The sequence below is a fragment of the Theobroma umbraticum genome, unplaced genomic scaffold, assembly GCF_002168275.2.
Source record: "Theobroma umbraticum cultivar Fairchild unplaced genomic scaffold, ASM216827v3 scaffold_56.0, whole genome shotgun sequence".
Classification (NCBI taxonomy): domain Eukaryota; kingdom Viridiplantae; phylum Streptophyta; class Magnoliopsida; order Malvales; family Malvaceae; genus Theobroma; species Theobroma umbraticum.
Genome location: NW_018397256.1, coordinates 13,709,844 through 13,723,243, shown reverse-complemented (window position 1 = coordinate 13,723,243; position 13,400 = coordinate 13,709,844). Strand labels below are relative to the sequence as shown.

At 36.4% G+C, this 13,400-nt stretch overlaps 3 protein-coding genes across 4 annotated transcripts; all 3 read left to right on the top strand.

Annotated features, from left to right (window-relative positions):
• Positions 1 to 90: 90 nt before the first annotated feature.
• On the top strand, positions 91 to 1,938 carry ACDO1 (Protein kinase superfamily protein). The gene is made up of 7 exons (XM_021420640.2): positions 91 to 326; positions 468 to 595; positions 687 to 758; positions 1,083 to 1,195; positions 1,301 to 1,448; positions 1,533 to 1,602; positions 1,688 to 1,938. Exons 1-7 carry the CDS (start codon positions 191 to 193, stop codon positions 1,750 to 1,752), a joined length of 732 nt encoding a protein of 243 aa, XP_021276315.2. The 5' UTR covers positions 91 to 190; the 3' UTR covers positions 1,753 to 1,938.
• Positions 1,939 to 2,485: 547 nt separating this feature from the next.
• Positions 2,486 to 8,284, top strand: LOC110411430 (Translation elongation factor EF1A/initiation factor IF2gamma family protein). Its single transcript, XM_089782656.1, has 13 exons — positions 2,486 to 2,709; positions 2,863 to 2,990; positions 3,156 to 3,263; positions 3,502 to 3,602; positions 3,803 to 3,961; positions 4,295 to 4,516; positions 4,744 to 4,821; positions 5,281 to 5,804; positions 5,914 to 6,024; positions 6,108 to 6,592; positions 7,492 to 7,660; positions 7,873 to 8,112; positions 8,200 to 8,284. The coding sequence occupies exons 4-13, from the start codon at positions 3,506 to 3,508 to the stop codon at positions 8,260 to 8,262; spliced, it is 2,148 nt and encodes a 715-aa protein (XP_089638782.1). The 5' UTR covers positions 2,486 to 2,709; positions 2,863 to 2,990; positions 3,156 to 3,263; positions 3,502 to 3,505; the 3' UTR covers positions 8,263 to 8,284.
• Positions 8,285 to 9,624: 1,340 nt separating this feature from the next.
• On the top strand, positions 9,625 to 12,804 carry LOC110411594 (E3 ubiquitin-protein ligase, putative (DUF1644)). Of its 2 annotated transcripts, none has more exons than XM_021421823.2 (4): positions 9,625 to 9,823; positions 10,548 to 11,610; positions 12,259 to 12,295; positions 12,519 to 12,804. In XM_021421823.2, the coding sequence occupies exons 2-3, from the start codon at positions 10,673 to 10,675 to the stop codon at positions 12,293 to 12,295; spliced, it is 975 nt and encodes a 324-aa protein (XP_021277498.1). In that variant the 5' UTR covers positions 9,625 to 9,823; positions 10,548 to 10,672; the 3' UTR covers positions 12,519 to 12,804. The 2 variants fall into 2 exon arrangements, with proteins under 2 accessions (XP_021277498.1, XP_021277499.1); XM_021421824.2 differs by having other exon boundaries at positions 9,625 to 9,946.
• Positions 12,805 to 13,400: the final 596 nt, after the last annotated feature.

Genomic DNA, 13,400 nt, shown 5'->3' with positions numbered 1-13,400 from the left:
TGTATACTTTTGGTATGCCAAATAAGGGCAATTGATAACAATGGTAGTGTTTCTACTATTTTTCACTAAGTTTGGCACATTTTAACCAGACCTTGTTACTCTACATATTGACGTGCCTTTTGTCTTTCAGCAAAATAAGCAGATATTAATTGATGCTGTTGTCCATGCTGTTAACGAGGATTATGCTGAGATGGCAAATGATTTTACCAGGCTTGGTTTTTTGGCTAGTGGAACTGATGTCTCTCCTATCATTCCAGCGTTAGAAGCCATATGGCAGAATTCTGCTGGAAAAGGGCTCTCTGATTTTAATTTTCGAAGCGTTACTGGTAACCATTTTACATTTGCTTCAAATTGTGATTATTCTACTGGCTTACTTTTTCTTATTTTTAGTTGATAAATCTTTCCTCTTAACCTGCTTTTGATTTATGAAGATTGCAAACCTTATATTTCTGCTATTTTTACTGCAGGGCAATTTAATAAACTCGTTTACAACTATCCCATCCGGATCCCAGAGAGGTTTTCCCTTGTTATCCGTTCTTTACTGACTCAAGAGGGCATCTGTTTTACCCTCAAGCCAGATTTCAAATTTCTTGAGGTGAGGTTACATTTGTTCTTTTAGGTTATGTTGATTCATATTATGATGCCTATCATCTCCATACTTGTACTGATTCTAAGCATTTGACTAGGTTGCCTACCCATATGTGGCAAAGCGCCTTTTAACAGATCCCAATCCAGCTCTTCGTGAACGCCTCATACAGGTTAGTTTAAAGCCACTTTTATCTTTTACTTCATTTAGAATGGTCGTCACTCTTATAATACTATAACTAGGTTCAAAAAGGCTTGTAGCACTTAATAGGTGTAGAAGGAAACCAGGATGTTTTTTTTTTTTGTGTTGCCTCTTTGCACATTGCCTCCATTTGCAGATAATCCAATAACTTGGTTATAGATTACCATCTTTATATCTATTGCTTCTTCAATAGAGTCTATTCATTTTTTTAGTAGATCAATAATTGGTCTACCCAAGTTGTTGGAATTGAAGGCTTCTCAGATATTTATCAAGAATAACATTCCTCCTTTCTCAGGTTCTTTTTAAAGATGGTGTTTTCCAGTGGAAACGGCTTGAAAATCTTATTGTCCTTGCGAAGGAAAATGTGGCCAAAATGAGTAGCAACCCTGCCTTGCAAGTGAAGAACGCGTATGTATCTCGTTGAAAGTCACTTGATCATCTTGTTTTAGATTCTGCCAAAAACTTTTAAGAATCAGCATTTACATAAAGTTTCAACTTCTTTTATGTTTTCAGGCCAAATTCAAGAAGCCGGAAAATTGAAAGAAAACTGGACCTGACAGACACCATTAAAGATGGAGCTCGTCTTTTCCTCTTTGATGAAGGTATCCGTAGACAGCTTCTTCTTGCTCTGACCGAAGACTCTAAGCTCCATGTTCAAGAGGTTTGTATGAACGTCAATGATAGTATCTAGTGGTTGCAATACCTTCTTTACGAGACTGCTAAAACGCTATGGTTTCTCTATTAGCTGGTAGATGTCTACAGACTGGTTGAAGATGAGATAGATGTACCATCGGTGGCTGTGGAAATTATACAAGGTAAATTTTATCTTCGGACTTCAATTTTCAAGTTATGTCAGAATATTGACAGTTTTAATTTCTGAATTGTCACTTAAACTCGCAGATTTTCCAAATGTGGTTCGGGATTTCTTGCTGTCATGGAGCAACTCAGTGTTATATGACAGATGATACAAAATTTTACTGCCTGTATGACAACATAAACTTGAGAATCATTTTGTCTTGATGAGTTCATCTGGACTCAGTAATCACCAAAAGTTAGTCATCGAAACCGTGTATACTGAATGTTGTAGCAGAAATAATTGCTGCTCCTGTACATATAATTATATCCATTCTTCTTGTGGGTATTTACTTTCATATTTACTTCTTGTAGGGTTTTTTTTTTCTCTAAGTAAAAATGGTTTTTCTAAAAAAAAACAATACTTGAATATGAGTTGATTAAATAGGCTTAATGGATATTAGGTGACCTTAAATATCACGAGAAAAACAAAATCATTCTATAAGTAGGAGTAATTCACAAATCAAAGATTTATATACTTTTAAAGATTTTATTTTTACAAAAAAAAAAATAAAAGTTTTTCTTGCACCGTTATTTGTTTATAAATAAGTATCGGGTATAAGTACTTGATGATATTTTGATATTAACCTAATTAGATTTGAGTATTGAATATTCAAATGGAATACTCAAATTCAAAATAAGTAATAAATTTATTTAAAATCCAAATATAAGATATTCGTGAATAACCAACTAAAAAGTATTCATTACTATCTATATAAGTTACCATCTCTATTAGGGTTAGTTTTGTATTTTTCATTTTCAAGTAAAAAAAATTTAAAATTCAAAATGTGGATATATATATATATATATATATATATTTAAATAAAAATGTGGATCATTATTAACATAGAAAACAAGAAAGGGTTGTGCCCAATTTGACAAAGCGTAGAACTACGCCCTTTTCGCTGTTAAGTAATTTTTATTGGGAAACTAATTATTAATCAAGTAATCCAAGAAGGAAGCAGTGAAGTTCAAGTGTACCTGAAAAATCCAAAAATATTTGCAGCAGGCAACTCTTTTTGTAGCATTGGTCATATCCAGAGAACACAGAGAAGCACCTTCTTCCTCAGGTACTTTTGTTCTCCCCTTTATTTCTTCCTCTTTCCCTTTTCATTTTCCCATCTCTTTCCATCCTGTTTTTGTAAACAATTAAAATCCGTTTTCATTTTGTTTTACTAAATTCTATATGAAAATTATCTCAATCCGATTCTCCGAAAACACAGATGCAAATCACGTTACTCTCTACCTTGTTTGATTGCTGAGAAAACGTACCCAACTAAGAAGCCGGAAAACTCTTTCCCACCTCCTGTGAAACTCACTTCTCAGCGAAGTCAGATAATTTGAATCCGTGGTACGCACGGTTGAGTATTTCGTTTTTAATTTTTAATTTTTAAATTTTGCGTATCTAATAATCGGAAGGGGAGGAAGGTTCTAAAATCTGTAATAGTTGGGACAAAACTGAAAAGAGAGTATATGTTTTGGTGAAGTGAATGACATTTTGGGTTTCTGTGTGCAGTGCAGCTTCAGCATTCGTTGATGTGGGAGAGACAATAACCTTACGTATCAGAATCGAACTCATTCTATGGCTATTTGCAGTTATCAACGTTTTCATTTTTAGGTTAAGGTTGTCCCTTGAGCTTATAAGTCTTCAATCTTTGTATCAATTAGAGCTTGTTTTGTTTTCCCCATGTATTCCTATAATTATTAAGCAACGTCCCCACAGGGTATGCAAAATTTCCTAATTTAGCTCATTTTGTTTTTTTTTTTTCATGAGTTACTTTTTTGTTAGCTTAGATTTGATATTCTGTTTTTGAACTTGTTTCGTTTTGGATTGAAACATCTGGTTGTTTCTTGGGTGCTAGAACTATGCCTCGAAAAGTTAACTATGGAGTTGATTACGATGATGTTGCTGATTATGATGACTATGATGAATATGACTATGGCTATGAAGTAGAAGAAAATGGTGAGTGGATTTTTTTTCATCTTGTCATGTCTTATATTTGTGACGAATTACTGATTAGGTGAACTTGCTGTTTTTGTTGGGTTGCTATACATTTCACTAAAAGGCACTCAAAGATAAAAGCTCAATATGATAGGGAGCAAAAACAGAACTTATGCATGTATCTTTCTTGTAACCAACTGAATGCTATTTGTTCCCTGCAGCAGTGGAAGCACCTTCTGAGGAAGAAACTATCAATCGTGGTGTGTGGCGTTGCTCCATTTGTACTTACGATAATGATGAAACCTTGTCAGCTTGTGATATTTGTGGGGTTCTTCGCAGTCCTTTGGTCAACAACTGCACCTACGGTGGGAAGAAAACAGGTGTGTGACAATTGCACTTAACTTATTGATGTCGCTAATCATATTATTTAGTATGGGAGAATGAGCTACTCTCATTCTTATTCAGTGTGACGGGGCCATTCATTTTTCTTTTTCTTCCTCTTTGTCTCCATATTCCTCTTTGTTGCTTCCTAGTTAGATTTCGATTCACAGGGCATTTGACATCCAACCTTATCAGGGTTCAATTTTCTTTAGAATGTTGTCAAACAGATAGCTTGCATGTGTCTGGATGTCCAATATATATTAAGTCTCTTTGTTTCATAGGTTCCTTTCACATTGGTGGTACCTTTTATAGAACAGATCTCTTTCCTGCAGTTGATGGCATATGCAAAGATTCTGGAGTATCTACCATGGCCAAGTCTCTTTTTGCATCACTGCCGCAACAGATGTCCAAAAAAGCTGTAGATTCTCAGCAACAGAATGATGGTTTTGTGGTGAAAGAGGGCAATAACTTCCACCCACTTGGGAATATCCAAGGACAATTTCATGAACTCCATAAAGCTTATAGTTCTCCTACCCATTCCTGTATTAACATAGGTCTGAGCATATTTTATAGCAGGGCAAGGATATTTATCACAAGCGTTGCTTTAATTGAGAATACTTAGTTCCCAACAGTAGACACATTTTGTTGTTTAAAATTCCTGGTTTTTGTTTCTTCTGCTGGATGCTGCCTTTGGAAGTCATTTTGCTGCTTTGCTTTTGAAAAATAGTGCTCAAAGTATCCTACTATAATATATTCTAACTGTACATGATTATTAATACAGCCTCTTTCAAGTTTGATGTTCCATCTCCAGATGATGTGGTTTCCAATGGACTGCATTCCTCCAAATTGGGTTCGAAAGGTATTCGTTAGAAATTTCAATTTGATATGTTGAAATTATTCCTTAATTATAACAGTTTTAGGGAGGACTGTTGTTTTTCAATTATTCATGTCCTCTTTAATTGCTCTGAACTATCTATTACAAGCACTCCACAGTTTTGTTTATTAGAATGAATTCTTGGAGTAAGGTATAGCACATTATGTAATACCTGTGTGATTGCTGCTGGTGTATTAGGATTGCATCAGAACTATATCTCTCTGCATCTTGATATGCATATGCAAGTCTGCATTTTAAATAAATGCTGATTTTATTTTATGTAATACATGTTTGTTTTCTTAGTGTTCTAAGCGTGTGTTTATGTATTAGAGTTCAACATCTCTAAAACAGGCCTGGAGTTAATGGATCTTGTGGAAAACTTTTTCTTTATGCTATGTTGAAGTTTAGTCTTTATCTTATTTCTATTCTGTCTTTCACTTACAGCCAACATTTTTGACTCAAAATCTTCCAAAGTTTCCTCAAGTGTGGTTCGGAAGAATGACGCAGCTAAAGTACAATTAAGTACTAAAAGGTCAGGTAGTTCATATGACTCAACAGTCAAAGACAAGCACAATAGACTGGATGAGATAATTTCTTCGAAGAATTTAGAAGTTGATGCACTATCAAGTTCCAGAAATTCAGATAACTCCTCTGCACCAATGCCAAAAGGCAGGATTGATATTGTGGATGAAAGCATTGTTGCAGATAATCTGCGATTCAGTAATAAAAGGTCATCATTGATGCCAAAGGAAATACATAATATGGTGGATAATAGCAGCTCTTCAAGGAATGGAGGTGAGGCACATAGTCTCACCAGTAATCTGAAAAACATGTCTTTGGCTGCTAAATCCGGGCACTCAAATGATACAAGTGCTGGAAGAGCAAATTCATATGCTCAGTATAAACCTGAAGAGTGGATGTTCCCTGAAAAAGCAGAAGATTCACTTACTCAACTGAATCTTGCAATTGTAAGTTAAAGTTTGAGTCTAATGATCTTAAAAGTTTAAGAGTCATTATCTTTTTTTCTTTTTTAATTTTAACATAGTTGTTATGACGTTAACTCTTCCTACATCTTAGGTTGGGCATGTTGATTCCGGAAAATCAACACTGTCTGGTAGACTGCTTCACCTTTTGGGACGAATATCCCCAAAAGAAATGCACAAATATGAAAAGGAGTCAAAATTGCAGGTAATTCCCCGGCCATTTTCTACATGTGCTTATGTGAACACAAGTCTGTAATCTCATTATTTTTGTGTTTGCTATTCAATCAGGGCAAAGGATCCTTTGCTTATGCTTGGGCATTGGATGAGAGCGCTGAAGAAAGGGAAAGGGGAATCACTATGACTGTGGCTGTGGCTTATTTTGATTCAAAACGATATCATGTTGTTGTCCTTGATTCCCCAGGGCACAAAGATTTTGTTCCAAACATGATAACTGGAGCAACACAAGCTGATGCTGCAATTCTTGTGATAGATGCTTCTATTGGTTCATTTGAAGCTGGTATGGACGGCACAAAGGGACAGACAAGGGAGCATGCACAACTCATCAGAAGTTTTGGTGTTGATCAAATTATAGTTGCAGTTAACAAGATGGATACTGTAGAGTATTCTAAGAATCGATTTGACTTTTTAAAATCACAGCTTTGGACATTTCTCCGCTCTTGTGGTTTCAAGGATTCCTCTGTTTCATGGATTCCACTGAGTGTTGTAGAAAATCAGAATTTAGTGGCTGCACCTTCTGATGTTCGTTTATCCTGGTGAGTTTCTTCTTGCATGTATTTGAAGTTACTATATTTTTAGAACTTGGATGTTGTTAAGTCCCTATTGACCAGCAAAAAGAGAAAAAATCGAATCTTAACGGATCCTATTGAAAACTTGTGGGGAAATAAATATTGTAGCTAGATGTTCATGGGAGATGATATTAGTTGGCTGCTCAATTGTGGCTTTGCCTGGTACAGTTGAAGCTAAATCTAGACTAAGCTAAGCCTTTGTCAAATTCTGAATGAGAATTTATAGCTAAGCCCCACCCTGTTTGCACTTGATGTACCTGTTCTGAGAAATATAAGTATCGCCCATAAGTCTATAGTTGAATTTGTCTGTTTATTAGTTCCTGTCATCCCCTATTTGTAATGGCCTATTATGTAATCTTGGTCTCACAAGGTAGGAGATATGGTCTGCCCTTATTACTATTGATGAAGTGAGTACTGTCAAAACTTGAATGCACACTTGACTCTGGAATATTTGGTGTTGCAGTTGCACTGGCCTCAAAAATTATAGATACATTTGAGGAGAACGACGATAAAAAGAGTAGCAAGTTATCAGTTAAATACTATTATTGGAGGACAAATATGATTTTATCATTTTATGTGTCAGTTGCGCAGATCACATTGCAAGGCAACTTCTTGTTCATTGATTAACACCCTCTCTTAGGTTCAAACAAGCACGCTGGGGTTTGAATTTAAATTACAAGATGTAGCATGGTGGTGTTCATTACATAAGATATTTCATGGATTTCCCTGTTAATTATATAATTAAATTTCACTATAACTTAGAAGCGATACTACATTATCTGAAGAAATATTTGTTGGAATTTTCTTCATGATTTCCCATTGACACAGCAAATGTTGTAGAATTGACTTTGGTAATTTTCATGCAGGTATCATGGACCTTATCTATTAGATGCAATTGATTCCTTCCAACCTCCTACAAGAGATTTTTCAAAGCCTCTACTTATTCCTATATGTGATGTTATAAGATCACCTTCACAGGGGCAGGTGTCTGCTTGTGGCAAGTTGGAGGCTGGAGCTGTTCGAAGTGGATCAAAGGTAGACCATGTGTGGGGATTTCTTGTCACCTCTTACTAGAAGAGCAGATAAAGTTGTTTGAATTCAGTTTCCCGTCTTGCCTTGCTGGCTTTGTTTGATTGATATTACCTATCCAAAAGTCCCTTTTCAGTTACCAATGATATCGATTTCTGGTTTTAATAGACTAACATGTATATCATCCTTAACCATAAACTCGTTGTGTGTGATTGTAGGTTTTAGTCATGCCATCTGCAAATATAGCAACGGTGCGTTCCTTAGAGCGTGGTTCCCAGGCTTGTACAATTGCAAGAGCTGGGGACAATGTAGCTGTCAACCTGCATGGAATAGATGGAAATCTCGTGTTGGCTGGTGGTGTGTTATGTCACCCTGATTTTCCAGTTGCAATAGCAAAACATTTGGAGTTGAAGGTGCTTGTCTTGGATGGTGCAACCCCAATTTTAATCGGTTCTCAGGCAAGCTTCCTCTGTACATTTTGTACTTTTTTGTCTGAAATGTTTTGGTTCATGTAAACGGTTCAACAATCTGAATGGAATAATCAGTTGGAGTTTCATATACACCATGCAAAGGAGGCTGCAAGAGTTGCAAAATATCTCATTACTTGATTCAAAGACTGGAAAGTCACAAGAAAGCACCCCGCTGCATTGTTGCTAAGCAGAGTGCAGTAGTTGAGGCAAGTGAGGAGGATGATATCTTTTGTTGTTACTAGTTGCTGGTTTATTTGAGTTATTGGCCTGATAATTGCAGCCAAATCTGGTTTCAACTTGGCTTATTTCTCTACTTTCAGGTGATATTGCATGAACCGGTTTGCCTAGAGAGTTTTCAAATGCAAAGCCCTTGGAGGGTGTTTCTTAGACATTAGGAAGAACGGTTGCTGTGGGCATCGTGACTCGAATGTTGAGGAGCAGTAATAGTTTCACGTGTGGTCGTACACTTCAACAGCTTTCAACCATTAGACTTCCTTTCTTGGTGAATGGCCACCTTGGTTAGAGACAAGTTTCTGTACTACTATTCAAGATTCACAACGAAGGTACTTATAAATGTCGAGAAAGACAAAGCCATTCTTTTGTTCGGCTTGTTACGCCATGGTTGTTGTAGAGACAGATTTAGAGCTCTTAGTCTGTACCATTTCTGGTCGGTTGTATAATCAGGTTGATTGATTCTTTATATAGTATTAAGGCTTATAGAAATATGCATATCTTCTACCTGGTCCTGGTTGCACCTTTTAGCTAATTCTCCTACCATACCATGTTTGTTGTCCAGACAAGGCAAAGCCAGTGTCGTGTACATATTACCTTCCTGCCTGAACTGCTTAGGAACAAATGACCCGACAGTCAACGACTGGTTTTAGTTATAAAAACATGTGTAAACAGATTTGCATGAGCCTTAGAAGGAGTGTGGAAGCAATTTCGTCTTGGGTTTTCCTTTCCAAGTCAGTGTACGATTTTCTTATGCTTGGTTTTTGCTTAAAGCAATCCAACCGAAAATATCTAATCAAAAACCAGTCACGTAGTTCAGCGTGATTATAATTAACAGAAAATGGTAAAAACTCATTCAAAAATGATCAGCTTTGCACCCCCAGTAGCAAATTTTTAATTACTAATACAAATTAATTAACAAAGAAAATACCTGGGTTTGACTTTGACGGACGTGAAAGTGCAACTGTATGTTGTATTCCTTCATGTTTGACTTAAATCTTCATCTATTTTTGAATATTTATTTTAATAAATAAACTAAAATCTCGAATTTGTTTGTGAAAGAAAAGAAAGACATGTTACTTAACGTGTCCACATTACAAAGGTGGCAAGTTGCAAGGCGCGGTTGGTCAATGGAAAAGGGCAATTACGTCAAGCGATTGAAAAGGGAATTATGCGTACCATAAACAGTAGTTTTCCTTTTTTATCCCTCTCCCCGATTACTATAACAATATATAAAAAATAGTGCTAGTATATAACAACACCAGGAAGAGGCTACCAACTACGAAAAAAAAAGAAGAAGTGACCTTTCTCAATTCTATCTAATCAGAGAGGGAAGAGGAGCAAAGTCTGTCTCTCTCTCTCTCTGTCTCTGCTTTTTCTGTTTTTTTTTTTGTCTTCTGAAATTTTCGATCCTTTTTTGTTCTTTGTTGTTATATCCATTTTCCATTTCTAAACAAGTACATCCAAGGTGAGCGCCCAATTTTGTTCACTTCTCCTCTTTCTTTTTCCTTTTGTTTTTTTTTTCTTGAATATGCTCAGTGGGTAGCTTTTAAATTTGGTTGATTTCCCAAGCTCTTTTTCTATTCACATGGTAGGTACCCATGATTGCTTGCTGATTTTTCTTTTCTTTTTATTAGTTCTATTAATACTGCCGGTTTGGGTGTAATCTTTTGATAAAGATTGTTGCTTTTATGGACTCCTTTTTCATTTTTCTGAATACCCAATTGATCATTTCGTTTTACTTTTTATTGATGAATTCTTTTTAGGTGAGGTGATGAATCCAGTTGTTTTACTGCGTGTTTGATCGTTTTCGTGATTGCCTACGCTCTTTATTCTTTCGTTTTCTGCTATACTAGTGTTTCGTTATTTACAATTCTGGTATCAATCGGAATCTACTTGGATGGCGTGATTTTTAACTTGGATGATAGTAATAAAATAATAATTAATATCATTACTAGTGTCTATCTGGTTATGACCACTTCACTCCGTTTGGAGATCAGTTCCATGCTATGGCACGCATCTGATAAGTTGATTGGTTTTAAGATTGTACTAGTTGTAAATTAATTAAAGGATCTTCCATCCTCCTCTTTCTTGTGTTTGGATTTTAGACGCATTTAAACTGTTGCCACTTTCCATTGACCTTAGGAGTATGTTAACAACTGCAACTTACAGTTTTCTTCTGCTATGTGCAGCATCTTAGTTGGCATCATATAGTAGATCACCAGTTGATTTTTCTTCTTTGACACCTCGAAGCTTGGTTGGTTTGTCCAAAAAGTTCTTTCTGATCTAATCTACGTTTGTCATATAAGAGAGGTGCATGCCATGTACTTGTAGTTTATTATGTAAGTTGTTTCTTATGGCGTTCAAACCCTTTAAAACCCGAGGGCTCCAACCCAATAATTCTTACATGGAGGATGTTCAGTTGAATACCAATTGGGATGACGTGATTTGTCCTATATGTTTGGATTTCCCCCACAATGGTGTACTCCTTCAATGCTCATCTTACGAGAAAGGCTGCCGTCCTTTTGTGTGTGACACAGACCACTTGCATTCAAATTGTTTGGATCGGTTCAAAATAGCTTATGGGATGTCATCTCCTTCAACATCTGATACAATTTCTACAACAAACATTCAGCTAATGGTATCTGAAGACAACTGCAGGCCGACTTGTCCCTTATGTAGAGGGGAAGTCACTGGATGGGTTGTTGTTGATAAGGCTCGTCTACATCTAGATGAGAAGAAGCGTTGTTGTGAGGAGGAACAATGCACATTTGCAGGAAGCTACTTGGAACTAAGGAAACATGCTCAGTTAGAACACCCTCATGCTCGTCCTTCGAGAATTGATCCTGCTCGGCAGCTTGATTGGGAGAATTTTCAGCAGTCCTCTGAGATAATAGATGTTTTGAGCACCATACATTCAGAAGTCCCACGTGGAGTGGTTCTTGGAGACTATGTAATTGAATATGGTGAAGATGATTCTGGAGATGAGTTTGAGGACTTCCCTGGTGATGAGGGCAACTGGTGGACCTCTTGTATTTTATATCAGATGTTTGATAACTTCAGGAATTCTAGAAATAGAAGGAGATCAAGAGTCACAGATACTAGAAGGGGAAGTCGCCGCTCTAGCTATGCTTCATCAAATTCTGATGAGGGTTCAGTGGCTTCTGTAGAATTTGCAGAATATAGAGTAGATGAGACTGATGATGAGTTTGTTAGCACAAGTGCCCCCTCGAGAGGTAGCTCTGCCTATCGGAGGTCAGTGGTTTTTTTTTTCTTCTTCCAATTCCCTTTCTTAGATGTTCTATTGTTCTATGCATCTCTAGTTTTACTTCTTGTTTTGGAAATAAGATATTATAATGGGCATAACAGAAAAACAGTTCCTTATGTTGGACCAGATGTCAAAAAGCATCTCATGGTTTATTGTCTTTTTGATTGGTTTTCTACCTGGAAGTGTTATTTGTGAAATCATTTGTGTCTCCTGAAGATATCATAAAGACAAATCTTTTACATAATTAATGAGATGTTTGGCCTGCATTAGAAGAGCTTGTGCTGTTGGGCTTAGGTCAAATTCCCGATGAATGGATCTTGTTTCTAATGAGAAGTTTGGAATAAACCAAATTTGTGGTGCAACAAGTACTAAAAAGATGAAAGAGTATCTTTCAGCTTCATAATTGTGCTTGCTGCAGCTGCGAGCTATACAAACTAGTTTGATTTCCCATGTGTTATTGCTGTTGGCTACTGAGTAATGACTGCACCACACAGTCCACATTATCGGTTGTATTTAAATGAATGCAGTTATTTCATTGACATTTTTAGTCTGTTAGAAAAACATGACAGCAGTTACTGGTTTTATGATCTTATTTTTCTTTGAAGTTTATCTATTTTTGTTCATGAATTTCACAGTTCTCGAAGACGTCGTTCCCGCTTTTATGATAATTAGGTATGTACTGTCCAAAGCTTCCTATGCTTCCTTTTGTACAGTCTTTACTTTACAAAGCCAAATTTTGATGAGCTTGACTCAAGTTTCCACTGATATTTGTGAAAACGTTTCTGGTCTTAGTTCTGTGAAGTGTACGGCATGGATTGTGTCTTAAAACATATAAGATGTCAAATTCTCAAGTTTCAATCATTCATTCATTCATTCTCTCAATTTCTGCTAGCAGCACTGAAGAAGAAATGAAGCTAAGGATTGATCCTATAGAAGTGGAAAGCTATGGGACACTTGCTGCAGCAGATAGTTTTAGATTTCAAAACATGTAAAAATACCTTTGGAACTTGTTATGCATGTGATCCAATGTTCTGATCAGACTTGAATTTCAAACAATAGAATTTCATGTGGTTCTGTTGACCATTTTTGTTGCTTTAAGATATTTTATATAGAAATCTGATGGGAAAATTTTTTTAAGAACATTGGGATATTTTCTGCAGCCAACCGATGTATTTAACCAACATCTGTTTACCAATCATTTACTTTGAATGGGTAATGGTGTGCTTTCAGGAGCAGGATGACAACCTACTTGTAGAGGTAACCCTGAGAAACTGATTAGTACAACAAAAGAATTCGTATTTGAAGCTGCACAATTTATATGGCTGATAATTGCTGGCCAGTCGGCATCTTGGTTTCCTTCGGTATTGTTCTGTTAACGTGCATGAAAATGACAATGCCCTACTCCAATTTCGCTGTCAGCATATTCCTTTGTAATGGCTGCCCCTGCTGGCTGTATTTTCCTGACTAGTTTTTCCCCCTGGCGTCATTGTCCCATTTTTTACTCTTTCCCTGTTTCTTGTTTAGCGGTTAAAACAAAAGATTAACCAAACCGTCCAATTGACTATCGCTTGTATATTTTCATACCAGAAATAAGCTTTAAGCATACTCAAACAACTAAGATTATCATTCCCAAGTCATCAATCACCACCTTTAGAATATGTAAAATTCTATCATATAAGGTTGTAAGACCTGTAAGTACTTTCAAACAGCTATGGCTTTAACATATGACCAGAGTCAATGCCAAATTTGAGATGAATACAAAACTAGAAGGCCCCCC

Coding starts and splice junctions, on each gene's coding strand:
- LOC110411430 (XM_089782656.1), top strand. CDS start 3,506: ATGCCTCGAAAAGTTAACTATGGAGTTGATTACGATGATGTTGCTGAT. Junction 3,603..3,802: donor CTATGAAGTAGAAGAAAATG/GTGAGTGGATTT, acceptor TGTTCCCTGCAG/CAGTGGAAGCACCTTCTGAG. Junction 6,025..6,107: donor AAAAGGAGTCAAAATTGCAG/GTAATTCCCCGG, acceptor CTATTCAATCAG/GGCAAAGGATCCTTTGCTTA.
- LOC110411594 (XM_021421823.2), top strand. CDS start 10,673: ATGCCATGTACTTGTAGTTTATTATGTAAGTTGTTTCTTATGGCGTTC. Junction 11,611..12,258: donor GGTAGCTCTGCCTATCGGAG/GTCAGTGGTTTT, acceptor TGAATTTCACAG/TTCTCGAAGACGTCGTTCCC.
- ACDO1 (XM_021420640.2), top strand. CDS start 191: ATGGCAAATGATTTTACCAGGCTTGGTTTTTTGGCTAGTGGAACTGAT. Junction 1,196..1,300: donor GCCTTGCAAGTGAAGAACGC/GTATGTATCTCG, acceptor TTATGTTTTCAG/GCCAAATTCAAGAAGCCGGA. Junction 1,449..1,532: donor CTAAGCTCCATGTTCAAGAG/GTTTGTATGAAC, acceptor TTTCTCTATTAG/CTGGTAGATGTCTACAGACT.